We start from the raw sequence: 13732 nt of genomic DNA, 5'->3' as shown, positions 1-13732 counted from the left end.
ATTTGGGAGTAGACTTGTCAGTGGATGGGTTTATGAAGGACGAGGTAAACCATAGAAATGATGAAGGAAAAAAGGTAGAAAATAGAGGTGGTGTGGAGTTACTAAAAGTATTATTCAGAGGGCTGAGGAGGGGCTGTTGACGTAGTTTGGTCATTTAGAGTGGATGGAACAAAATAGGATGATTGCAGGGTGTATAAATCTGTAGTGGAAGGGAGGAGGGGTAGGGGTTGTCCTAGGAAAGGATGAAGGGAGGGGGTAAAAGAGGTTTTGTGTGAAAGGGGCTTGGACATAGAGCAGGCATGTGTGAGCATCTGTTAGATAGGAGGGAATGGAGACGAATGGTTTTTGGGACTTAACAATCTGTTGGAGTGTGAGCAGGGTAATATATTGTGAAGGGATTCAGGGAAACCATTTAGCCAGACTTGAGTCCTTGTGGTGGGAAGTACAATGCCAGGACTTTAGAGGAGGCGTTTGAGATATTGGCTGTTTGGAGTGACATCCGAACTGTCATATCTGCATGCCTCTGCAAAGACAGTGATTATGAGTGAATGAATGTGAAAGTGTTTCTTTTTTGGGTTGCCCTGCCTCAGTGGGAGACGGCCAACGAGTTGAAAAAAAAAAAAGGTGTATGTGTGTGTACATATGTATGTACACTGCTTTAATATGTATTCAGTTACACTGCTAACATTTATATAATGATGCAATTCTGTACCTTTCAGGTATTTGCAGAAGGAATGTCTCGTGAGCTTAATATGCAAGAATCCAGAATTAAAAAAATTTTCCCTTGTCTGGATGAGCTTATCACAATACATTGCTCATTTCTTTGGCGATTGCGACAAAGACAGAGAGGCAGCAAGTATATTGAAACTATTGGTGACCTTTTAATCGACCAATTTATAGGCGACAATGCCCAGGGGCTCAAAGATGCTTATGGACAGTTTTGCTCGCAACACCAAGATGCTGTAAGTTTACAAGCAGGGTATTCTAATGGTAATAAAATATTTTGCAAATTGTCACAATGTTACATGTAGGATGTTTAAGGTAAACAGAATTTACATAAAATTGTAGTTGAAGTAAGAGAATGCTAGAGATAAAATTATTTAAATTTAGAAATGGTGTGGCAGTATTCAGGAGGCAGGGCACAGAAAAAATTCACCCAGATTTTTTTAGTGTCCTGATTTCTATATAAGAACTATATGGAGCATAAAATACAAAAATTACAGGATGAATAACTAACATATGCAAAAATCCTCTTTGATGTAACAAACTAAATGATTTAACCTATTTCAAATGCAGATAACAATGAATTATCGAAGAATCTGCCCTGATTTTTTTTTTTTTTCTGAAAATGGTCAGTTTTGTAATCCAGGTTTAAAACCTGCCTCTTCCCTGACCCCCCACTCTGTATGCCTGTGTATATCACATAGGAAGATGTTTGGCTGGTAGAGATGTCAAATTTTTATGGTAAAATAGAAACTAGCCAACTCTAGGAAAATGAGCATTTGTGTTGATCATTACATAGTAATATGTAACATAAATGTAAATAAAAGACGAAAGACCTAGGAGTAATATTGGCTAATAAAAATAATTTAAAAGCAAGTAATAACTGAGCCAAGACAGTAAATATAAGCTATAGAATTATAAGCTACATTAACAGATCTTTCGTGTTTTGATCACAATCAGATTAAATATTTATGTATAACACCAATTACAGATGCAGTGGACACTGTGGCCATGGTTTACAAAGTAACATTTTTACAAAGCCCATATTACACTCAGTATTTAGACCAAGACTTAAGCTAACACTGATATTTTCATTTAATATTTTTGAAGAATGTCATCTTCACCATAATTAGTTGACACGTCCTTTGCTAGAATATTTCATACCCAGATATTAGTGACTAACAAAGGATCCTGGTCAAATGGAGGATATTCAAGACTAATCTATAGGAACAATACCTGATCTAAAGAATAAATGACTATTTATTCAACAAAGAATAAATGACTATTTATTCTTTGTTGAATTTATGGGTTAAGAACTGTTATCCTACCTCACCTCATATGAAAGCTCAGCCCTATACCTTTGATATGCCTTGGATATACCTTGATAATTTTTGAGAACTTTTCTATTCCCGGAGCCTGGCCTTAGGCTAGGCTTGTCCAGTGCTTGCCTGGTCAACTAGGATGTTGCTGTTGGCAGTCTTCTGGGCCATATGTCCATCACATCCTGGTTGATCTAGCACCTGGTGGAGATACTTGTCCAGTTTCCTTTTGAAAACTTTTACACTTGTCCCAGCAGTGTTTCTGATATCTTCCAGTAAGATATTGAATAATCTGGGACCACAGATGTCGATACAAGATTCTCTTACTGTGCCCATGGTTTCTCTGCTTTTCAGTGTGTTTATTTTGCACTTCTCATATCTCTTGCTTCAGTATGTTTTGGCAGCAGGGGCAGATCTACTGTGAAACTAATGAAGGTTGAACTTTAGGGCCCCTAATCCTGGAGGGGCCCTTGAAGCCACTTTGGTTCACATTGCTTGAAAATTTTTTGGTCTACTGTATGAGAACGTTTTTTTAAAAAATCATCATCATAATAATAATAATAATAATATAGTGAAATTCAATACAAAATAATTAATATATAAATAAAAAGATTATTAAAGTATCATGTAGGCTAGCCATTGCTGGTTGTGAAAGGGCTCCAAAACAGTTCAAGCTTCAGGCCCCCAAAAATGTTGGCCTACCACTGTATAATGGCAGTATGCAGATTCAAGACAAGACCCTCAAGTACTTTCCACATCCATATTATCATGTATCTCTCTCCTATGCTCCAGTGAGTACATATTTAGGCATTCCCAGTAATTTACATGATTTAGTGGCTCTGTGCAGGCAGTAAATGATCTCTATACCTGTTCCAGTTCTGATATTTCTCCTGCCCTGACCAGGAATATTCTAAATGAGAGAGCACAAGTACTTTGAAAAATGTCACCATTGGCACTATTTCTCTTATTTTGAAAATTCTCACTATTTAAGGTGTGCTACCAGCCTTTTCCAGGATGTAACCTTGGTACCTATTTACATTTAGGTAAATGGGCAAAAGGTGTAAGGAAATGTACCCAATATCTCTATACATCCCAGGATTGAACCTGGCTCTTGCTATTATGAGCCGAAGGTGTTACCACCGAGCCAGCCACCAAACTCATTTAAAAAGGTTTAGATCATGGTGAAGATTATAGGGTGATGTAATAGTACAAGTTCATATCTTAAATTACCAAAAGTCAAGATATTTATTCATTCATAAAATTATTTTACCTGCAGCTGCATCATAGGATTATAAAAACCATTCCCCAAAATGGTTTTCTCAGTTATGTAGCTTTATTTTTTTTAAAGGTAAAAGGAACAGCCCCATTTCTAGCAGTAAAATCCTCTACAAGCAATATTATTATTATTATTATTATCACACTGGCCGATTCCCACCAAGGCAGGGTGGCCCGAAAAAGAAAAACTTTCACCATCATTCACTCCATCACTGTCTTGCCAGAAGGGTGCTTTACACTACAGTTTTTAAACTGCAACATTAACACCCCTCCTTCAGAGTGCAGGCACTGTACTTCCCATCTCCAGGACTCAAGTCCGGCCTGCCGGTTTCCCTGAGCCCCCTCACAAACGTTACTTTGCTCACACTCCAACAGCACATCAAGTATTAAAAACCATTTGTCTCCATTCACTCCTATCAAACACGCTCACGCATGCCTGCTGGAAGTCCAAGCCTCTCGCACACAAAACCTCCTTTACCCCCTCCCTCCAACCTTTCCTAGGCCGACCCCTACCCTGCCTTCCTTCCACTACAGACTGATACACTCTTGAAGTCATTCTGTTTCACTCCATTCTCTCTACATGTCCGAAGCACCTCAGCAGCCCTTCCTCAGCCCTCTGGACAACAGTTTTGGTAATCCCGCACCTCTTCCTAACTTCCAAACTACGAATTCTCTGCATTATATTCACACCACACATTGCCCTCAGACATGACATCTCCACCCACCTCCAGCCTTCTCCTCGCTGCAACATTCATCACCCATGCTTCACACCCATATAAGAGCATTGGTAAAACTATAGTCTCATACATTCCCCTCTTTGCCTCCAAGGACAAAGTTCTTTGTCTCCACAGACTCCTAAGTGCACCACTCACCCTTTTCCCCTCATCATTTCTATGATTCACCTCATCTTTCATAGACTCATCCACTGACACATACACTCCCAAATATCTGAATACATTCACCTCCATACTCTCTCCCTCCAATCTGATATCCAATCTTTCATCACCTAATCTTTTTGTTATCCTTATAACCTTACTCTTTCCTGTATTCACTTTTAATTTTCTTCTTTTGCATACCCTACCAAATTCATCCACCAATCTCTGCAACTTCTCTTCAGAATCTCCCAAGAGCACAGTGTCATCAGCAAAGAGCAACTGTGACAGCTCCCACTTTGTGTGTGATTCTTTATCTTTTAACTCCACGCCTCTTGCCAAGACCCTCGCATTTATTTCTCTTACAACCCCATCTATAAATATATTAAACAACCACGGTGACATCACACATCCTTGTCTAAGGCCTACTTTTACTGGGAAATAATTTCCCTCTTTCCTACACACTCTAACTTGAGCCTCACTATCCTCGTAAAAACTCTTCACTGCTTTCAGTAACCTACCTCCTACACCATACACCTGCAACATCTGCCACATTGCCCTCCTATCCACCCTGTCATATGCCTTTTCCAAATCCATAAATGCCACAAAGACCTCTTTAGCCTTGTCTAAATACTGTTCACTTATGTGTTTCACTGTAAACACCTGGTCCACACACCCCCTACCTTTCCTAAAGCCTCCTTGTTCATCTGCTATCCTATTCTCCATCTTACTCTTAATTCTTTCAATAATAACTCTATATTTCAATATTATATATTGAAAAAACTCCAAAATGCTAGTGACGGGCTCTTGATCCGAAGAACAGATGCTACTCTCCCTTTCCTAAGATTGAATGTGTTTGTGTCCCATTCCCCAAGGCACTGTATGGCCCCTTACAGGTATAGCGCTCACTAAACAAAATAAAATATTTTGAAAATTTATTTTTACTGGGCAAAATAAGAAAAATTAATAAAATAATTTACTAAATATGGTTGATGCAACTCGTATAAAATTCTAAATTATTATGACAAACTTTGACAATTAGGCAATATAATAATTTATGTAAAAAAAAAAGTAAAGGAGTAATAATTTCAGTCTTGTATTTCTCTCATATTTTGTAAAAGGAAATTTTTTGTCCATGAAGTAATAATTACTTCATTAAACAACTTTCATCTAGTAAAGATATTTCCCCTTATACCCAAAAATCAGTTTTTTTGGGTCTGGGAGCATTTTGTAGCTTGTCTTTGGATTTTTTCTAGTTTCATCACATTTTTTCTTAGGCTTGAATACCATACTAGTACTGCACATTTCCATTATGGTCTAATATAATATGTTTTTACAGTTTTTTTAGTATTTCTCCTTTAAAGTTGGCTTCTTTGTATTTGCTGATGACTATTTAACCCTTAAACGGTCCAAACAGATCGACGTTCAAATTCGTAGTGCTACAAAAGTAGATCTACTATTTTTTTACATATTTTCAAATATAACAAAAAAAAATGTAGATAAAAGTTTTTTTTACATGTTTTCACATGTAAAACAAAAAAAAAAATCTACATTTTTTTACATACTTTCAGATGTTGAAAAACGTATATATACGTTTGGACCATTTAAGGGTTAAAGTGTTATGTATTTATATGAGTGACATCTAAACTGTCGTATCTAGGCACCTCTGCAAAGACAGTGATTATGTGTGAATGATGGTGAAAGTGTTTCTTTTTTGGATCACCCTTCCTTGGTGGGAGACGGCCATGTGTTAAAAAAAAATTATATACATATATTATACTGTACCTAGATAATTTGTTTCATTATAGCTAGTGTGTGTGTGTGTGTGTGTGCATGTGTGCATTTATTTGTTTAGCACTTCCCATAATTTTATAATAATAAGGTAAGGAGTAAAGATATGATGAGAGAATAACTGCACAGCAGCATGTTTTTTTTTAAATATAGGGGTATTTTTAAATTGTCTCAATAAAACTTATAGTAGAACTATAGTAAACTTATACTAAAACAAAGATTCTTGTTTTACAGGTTTCTTATTATAAAGACATGCTCAAAACTGACCGAAGATTTCAAGGTTTCATCAGACAAAAATCTTCTCATCCACTTATGAAGAAGAAGGGTATTCCAGAATGCATATTGTTTGTAACCCACAGAGTAACCAAATACCCATTAATGCTTGAAGCATTAATGAAGTATAGTAAAGATCAAGAAGAGGAATTAGTCACATTAAAAAAGGCACTAGACTATGTAAAGGTAAGTGCAGTGTTACTATTATCTATTGTGCATTCCCTTCCCCCTCTCAAGGGAGGTTCCTTGATGCCTTTTAGGGGCTCTTTATGAAAGGAATTAGGTTTAGTCTATTCTTTCTTGGATTGAACCTGGGTATCTCCTGTTTATCCAGGCATTGTGCGACTCCTACAGGCTTAGCACTTTCCGTAAACATAGTAGTAAAATGTACTGTACATTAATAAAAGAAAATTAGTTACCTGAAAGTGTGCTAGCTTCAGAAAATCTGTTTGATCATTTTTTTGTATTCAGGAAAAATGTAATAGATAACTTCTCTTGAACATTATCTTTTAGAAGAGGAGTGATGTTAGAAGGGAAGGTAGACGTATGGGAAAGATGGAAGGAATATTTAGAGGAGCTCTTAATGTTCATGATGAAAAAGAAGCTGAACATCAAAATGGTATACAATACCTAACATGAAAAAGAAGCAATGATTTCATGCAATATGCAGGGAGAAATAACATTTCATATTAGTAAAGAAGAGCTAACAGTTGATGTGGGGGAAGTGCAAGGTGCAGTGGGTAGAATGAAAGGGGGCTCAAGCAACTGGGGCAGGTGGGATTAAGACCATGATGTTCAAGGCAGGTGAGGATATAGATTTGAAATGATACAGCGGCAATGTCAAGGGGAGTATCTTGGGTGACTTCAGCCACATAATTTCCTTAAGTGTCCCCTGTGATGACTGAAAAACTTACTTGAATAATAGTAGTTAGTTATAGCAGATTTAGGTAGTAGGTTGGTAGACAGCAACCGCCCAGGGAGGTACTACCGTCCTGCCAAGTGAGTGTAAAATGGAAGCCTGTAATTGTTTTACATGATGGTAGGATTGCTGGTGTCCATTTTTCTGTCTCATAAACATGCAAGATTTCAGGTATGTCTTGCTACTTCTACTTACACTTAGGTCACACTACACATACATGTACAAGCATATATATACATACCCCTCTGGGTTTTCTAATATTTTCTTACTAGTTCTTGTTCTTGTTGTTTATTTTCTCTTACCTCCATGGGGAAGTGGAACAGAATTCTTCCTCCGTAAGCCATGCGTGTTGTAGGCGGCAACTAAAATGCCGGGAGCAAGGGGCTAGTAACCTCTTCTCCTGTATATATTACTAAATGTAAAAGGAGAAACTTTCGTTTTTCCTTTTGGGCCACCCCGCCTCGGTGGGATACGGCCGGTGTGTTGAAAGAAAAGAAAGAAGTTATAGCAAAGCAGATGATACTGAAGTTATATCTATGAATTTAAAAAGAGGCAGTGGCTAAATGTTGAAGGTATTATTGATCCTTTTTGCTTCCAAACATAACAAGTGGACTCACTCTGCTATAACCTTTCAGTTTCTTTGAGTCTTTCATTCGAGAGTAGAATGAATATATTATGCTCTTGCTGAGTATCATTACATCATAAAGGCCTTAGTGAATATCATTATTTTGATGGTTTACATATTGATATAATTTCATGTATGGTAATTACTACTATTATTCTCTGATATGGACACTTGTTTTCTCACTTGTATGTAAAGTGTGAATAAAAGGATGGGTTTGAGGAATAAGCTCTAAACATTGCAGGAAGGAGGATGCTAAAGACAGTAGAAATGTCTTGTTTAACCCTTTGACTGTTTCAGGCCCCTCTCTGAAACTGTCATTCTATGTCGCTCAATTTTTGAAAAAAAAAAAAATTATTTTTTCTTATGAAATGATAGAGAATCTTTTCCCGATGGTAATGACACCAAAAGTTCGAAATTTGGTCGAAAACTCGTGGAATTATGGTCCCGCGAAGTTAGCGGTCTCGGCGACATATGCGTATCGGCGATTTCGCCGACTTTGAGCCCAATTTTCAGCCAATTCCATTGTTCCAGTTGACCAAACTCATAGCTATTTCTTTAGAACTCCATTTTATCTATCAGCTGAGTACAAGAAACCTCCCATTTACTAATTTGGACTACCCAATATGGTGGTCAGAAATTGGCAATTTGGCCAATTTCACGCAAAATAAAAAAGATGCCAATTTCAAAATAGGGTCCAGAATAAACAAGGTAGACATTCGTGGCACTAAAATAACATATGTTCTGTTCATTAGTCACATCTCTAGGCCCCTCTTATATTATTATTGCTTTCTATTTTGATTTTTTATTCATACAAAAAAATACAAAATTTACTGTTATGCAGACGACTGCATTATTGTAAAAATGGTATAAATAATATCAGTGCACTAGTGAAAGAATATTAGACTCCCTAGTTGACGTGTATTGGGCGTGTGGTGTGATTTATTTACTCTTCAACATTGGTAAAAATCGAACATTTTCGCTACTTTGAGCTTAGTTTCAAGGTCGTTTTCATCGTAAAAGTAATGAAAATCATCTCTATTTCTGTAATATGTTTTCCATTTTATCACCTAAGACCATGAAAACGTGAATACAACGATAAATACTATACGAAAATACACCTCAAAGTCGGCGTTTTATTCCAAAAAAACGATCAGAGTTTTTTTTTTCTCATTACGCAATGTGTGCTGCAGGATTTTTTTTATGTGGTGCACACTGACCACACAGACCCATTCTCTCACATGTGGGCCTACCAGCTTTCTCCCACTTGATTTGAAGCCGCTAGAATTATTGAGTATATATACGTCAGAAACATTGGCTCGTAAGACGTATTTATACGTCGAAAACAGTCAAAGGATTAAGAGAAATGTGTGCTCACCTATTTTTTCTCCTTTATTTGTGATTGCAGGGGCTGAATACAATATTATTCAGAGAATCTGGTGCATGAAAATTATAGGACCTAGTTACCATAAATATAATTCAGAGGGCTGAGGAAGGGTTGAAGTGGTTTGGGCATTTTGAGAGGATGGAGCAGAATAGAATGAACAAGAGGGAGGTGTATATCTGGGATTAAAGAAAGGAAGGAGGGTTTGGGGTCATCCCAGAAAGGGTTACAGAGGAAGTAAAAGGTTTTAGGTTAAAGGGTGTGAGCATTTAACAGTGTTAGATCCAGGTGATTGGAGACAGGTAGTTTTTTTTTATGGGTTGGCATTCTTTAGGAGTGTGAGGAAGGCAACATTTATGAAGGGATTCAAAGAAACTGGTTAACTGAACTTGAGTCCTGGAAGTGAGACGTACAAGTGCCTGCACTTAGTTGGTGGGAATGTTGCATATCAGAGGGTCATTTGAATTGTGGTATCTGTGCATATCTGGTTAAGCAGCTGTTGAATGAATGATGGTGAATGTGTTTAATTTTTGAGCTACCCTTCTTGATGGGAGATAGCTAGTGTATTACAAAAAGTTTTCTTCTTGGAATGTTAGTTTTTGTCATTTTTTTTATAATGGTGCTGATGTATAGTATGCATTTTCAGGAAATACTTGTAAATATTAATGCTCAAGTAGCTGAGAAGGAAAGGGAACAAAGATTATTAGAAATCTATCATAAAATTGATGCAAAGTCTTCTGCAATATACAAGGAGCAGAAATTCAAGAAATCTGATTTCTTCTCCAGAAGTAGAAAGCTCAAGTAAGTAATTCAGAGATTCATATTCCGGTGTATGTGCACAAATAATTTTGACAAGCAGGTTTTAAATTACTTTTTAATAGTAGATATAAATACCTTAATGTTCTTGTTAAAAATCTGACTTTAGCTAATACATATTTGAGGAACTTTTCATAATTAGGAATACTTGAATGAGTTATTAGGTTATACACTACCTTGACTGAATACCTATTTTATGGCAGAAGTTTAATTTACCATCTGAAAAGTAGATTTTTCTGTACTTTATATTGTTTTTTTTATTCTAATTGTCCTCTGAGTTGTAAGTTACCAAATAATTAATTTACTGTACAGAAGTTTGTCAACATACTGTACATAGATAATTGATGTTACAGCACAATATAGTTGTTTTTTTTCAGATATAAGTAACATGCAATAAGATCACAGTAAACAGGTGATATCACAATATGCAAAACCACCACCGTCCCTTGATGATGTGAGAAATCATGAAAGCACTTGGCAGTTCACTATTTTTTTCACAATGGTTATTTTTCATGCAAGTAACTTATGTACTAGTACATATGTACAATGCCTGCACTCTAAAGGAGGGGGTTGGGATATTGGCAGTTTGGAGGGATATGTTATATACAGTGGACCCCCGGTTAACGATTTTAATCCGTGCAAGAGGGCTCATCGTTATGCGAAATAATCGTTATGCGAATCAATTTTCCCCATAAGAAATAATGGAAATAAAATTAATCCGTGCAAGACGCCCAAAAGTATGAAAAAAAATTTTTTTTACCACATGAAATGTTAATTTTAATACACACAAACTGAAAAAGGCATGCACAATTAAATGACACTTACTTTTATTGAAGATCTGGTGATGATTGATGGGATGGGAGGAGGGGAGAGAGTGTGTTAGTGTTTAGAAGGGGAATCCCCTTCCATTAGGACTTGAGGTAGTAAGTCCTTTTCTGGGGTTACTTCCCTTCTTCTTTTAATGCCACTAGGGCCAGCTTCAGAGTCACTGGACTTCTTTCGCACAAGATATCTGTCCATAGTGGCCTGTACCTCTCGTTCCTTTATGACTTGCCTAAAGTGTTTCACAACATTGTCAGTGTAATAATCACCAGCACGGCTTGCAATAGCTGTGTGAGGGTGATTTTCATCCATGAAGGTTTGCACTTCAAGCCACTTTGCACAGATTTCCTTAATCTTTGAAGTAGGCAACTTCTTCAATTTCTCTCTCCCCTCCTCCGAAGCAATTTCCTCAGGTGTGGCCTCTTGCTGTTGAAGTTGATCTAGCAGCTCATCAGTGGTTAGTTCTTCATTGTCCTCCTCCACCAACTCTTCCACATCCTCCCCACTAACCTCCAACCCCAAGGACTTTCCCAATGCCACAATGGATTCCTCAACTGGCACAGGATTCTCAGGGTTAGCCTCAAACCCTTCAAAATCCCTTTTGTCTACACATTCTGGCCACAGTTTCTTCCAAGCAGAGTTCAAGGTCCTCTTTGTCACTTCCTCCCAAGCCTTACCTATAAGGTTTACACAATTGAGGATATTAAAGTGATCTCTCCAAAACTCTCTTAGAGTCAGTTGAGTTTCTGAGGTCATTACAAAGCACCTTTCAAACAGAGCTTTTGTGTACAGTTTCTTGAAGTTGGAAATAACCTGCTGGTCCATGGGCTGCAGGAGAGGAGTGGTATTAGGAGGCAAAAACTTCACCTTAATGAAGCTCATGTCCCCATAAAGTCGCTCTGACACGTCTGTAGGATGACCAGGGGCATTGTCTAACACCAGGAGGCACTTAAGTTCTAATTTCTTTTCAGTTAGGTAATTTTTCACATTGGGGGCAAATGCATGGTGTAACCAGTTATAGAAAAATTCCCTAGTGACCCATGCCTTACTGTTTGCCCTCCACAGCACACACAAATTATCCTTGAGGACATTCTTTTGCCTGAACGCTCTGGGAGTTTCAGAGTGATACACTAATAAAGGCTTCACTTTGCAATCACCAGTAGCATTGGCACACATCAACAAAGTAAGCCTGTCTTTCATAGGCTTATGTCCTGGGAGTGCCTTTTCCTCCTGAGTAATGTAGGTCCTGCTTGGCATTTTCTTCCAGAACAGGCCTGTTTCATCACAATTAAACACTTGTTCAGGTTTCAGTCCTTCAGTTTCTATGTACTCCTTGAATTCCTGCACATATTTTTCAGCCGCTTTGTGGTCCGAACTGGCAGCCTCACCATGCCTTATCACACTATGGATGCCACTACGCTTCTTAAATCTCTCAAACCAACCTTTGCTGGCCTTAAATTCACTCACATCATCACTAGTTGCAGGCATTTTTTTAATTAAATCGTCATGCAACTTCCTAGCCTTTTCACATATGATCGCTTGAGAGACGCTATCTCCTGCTATCTGTTTTTCATTTATCCACACCAATAAGAGTCTCTCAACATCTTCCATCAATTGCGATCTTTGTTTCGAAAACACAGTTGAACCTTTGGCAAGAACAGCTTCCTTGATTGTCTTTCTGGTGCCCACAATAGTAGCGATGGTTGATTGGGGTTTCTTGTACAGCTTGACTAGGTCGGCTATACGCACTCCACTTTCATACTTATCAATTATCTCTTTCTTCATCTCTATAGTAATTCTTACCCTTTGAGGTGTAGGGTTGGCACTAGAAGCTTTCTTGGGGCCCATGGTCACTTATTTTCCAGAAACAGCACCGAAAATACTGTAATAATACGAAATATTCCGAGTGTATGCTTGGATGTTACCGCGGAGGCTGGCTGGTAAACAATGGGACGGAGCGGCACATGTGAGGCTGGCTGAGGGCACATTGGACGCGTCTCGGACGAAAATCGGTATGCGGGTTTTTAATCGGTATGCGGGGCAAAAATTTTGCGATAAAAGTAATCGTTATGCGGAAAAATCGCTATGCGATGCCATCGTTATGCGGGGGTCCACTGTATCTTTATATATGCTTCTAAACTGTTGTATCTGGGTGCCTCTGCAAAAACAGTGATAATGTGTGAGTGTGGTGAAAGTGTTGAATGATGATGAAAGTATTTTCTTTTTGGGGATTTTCTTTCTTTTTTTGGGTCACCCTGCTTTAGTGGGAGATGGCCGACTTGTTGAAAAAAGAAAAATGTACTAGTAGCATAAGTGGATTTTTTTAACTCTTTTTGACTAATGTCTATACTTCATTATGCAAGTTATGTTAGGTTTGTTTAGCATTTTGGGGAATAGATATTGCCATTATAACATCAGATGATAAGTATGTATGTAACTCATATCTGGGAAAAACAATTACCATATTTTCCGACATATAAGGCGTGCCCTTTTTTTTTCCCCACAAAAAAGTCTTCGAAAATTACCCTGCGCTGTATATGCTCAAGATCAGGGTAGGCTTTGATGTAAAGTAAGAGAGTAATCAGCCCTTGAATATGATTATTGACTTACCATTATGATACTTTTGTCGTTCATCTTATATGCCAGAAAATACAGTATGTTTTGAACTATCATTTGCCCATGTTCAGAATCCTACTTTTATAAATGAGCTGAATGTAACCAGTTATAATATAACACCAACTAAAACATGCCTTATCAGAAGTAGGCTCTGAAGATGTAACAAAAAATGGAGAACCACAGAGAATATCAACTTGAATCCATACACAATAAGACCAGTTCTAAATTACAATAAAAACTAATGCTCTTTTTAGGATGAGTTGTATTGTGTTTAAGTATTTAATAAAAAGTAGCAGTGGA

At 37.6% G+C, this 13732-nt stretch overlaps 1 protein-coding gene across 16 annotated transcripts in view; it reads left to right on the top strand.

Moving 5' to 3' along the window:
* The window catches only part of cyst (rho guanine nucleotide exchange factor 18 cysts), a 1629610-nt gene that overhangs the window by 1574851 nt on the left and 41027 nt on the right, over positions 1-13732 (top strand). For all 16 annotated transcript variants that reach the window (XM_070090333.1, XM_070090340.1, XM_070090337.1 and 13 more), the window contains 3 exons: positions 720-962; positions 6215-6439; positions 9825-9979. In XM_070090333.1, coding sequence (XP_069946434.1) covers positions 720-962; positions 6215-6439; positions 9825-9979 — 623 coding nt within the window. The remainder of the gene's footprint in view (positions 1-719; positions 963-6214; positions 6440-9824; positions 9980-13732) is intronic.

Source organism: Cherax quadricarinatus, chromosome 31 (assembly GCF_038502225.1).
Source record: "Cherax quadricarinatus isolate ZL_2023a chromosome 31, ASM3850222v1, whole genome shotgun sequence".
Taxonomy (NCBI): Eukaryota; Metazoa; Arthropoda; class Malacostraca; order Decapoda; family Parastacidae; genus Cherax; species Cherax quadricarinatus.
Note: the sequence above shows the minus strand (reverse complement) of the source record. Positions and strands in the feature narration are given on the sequence as shown.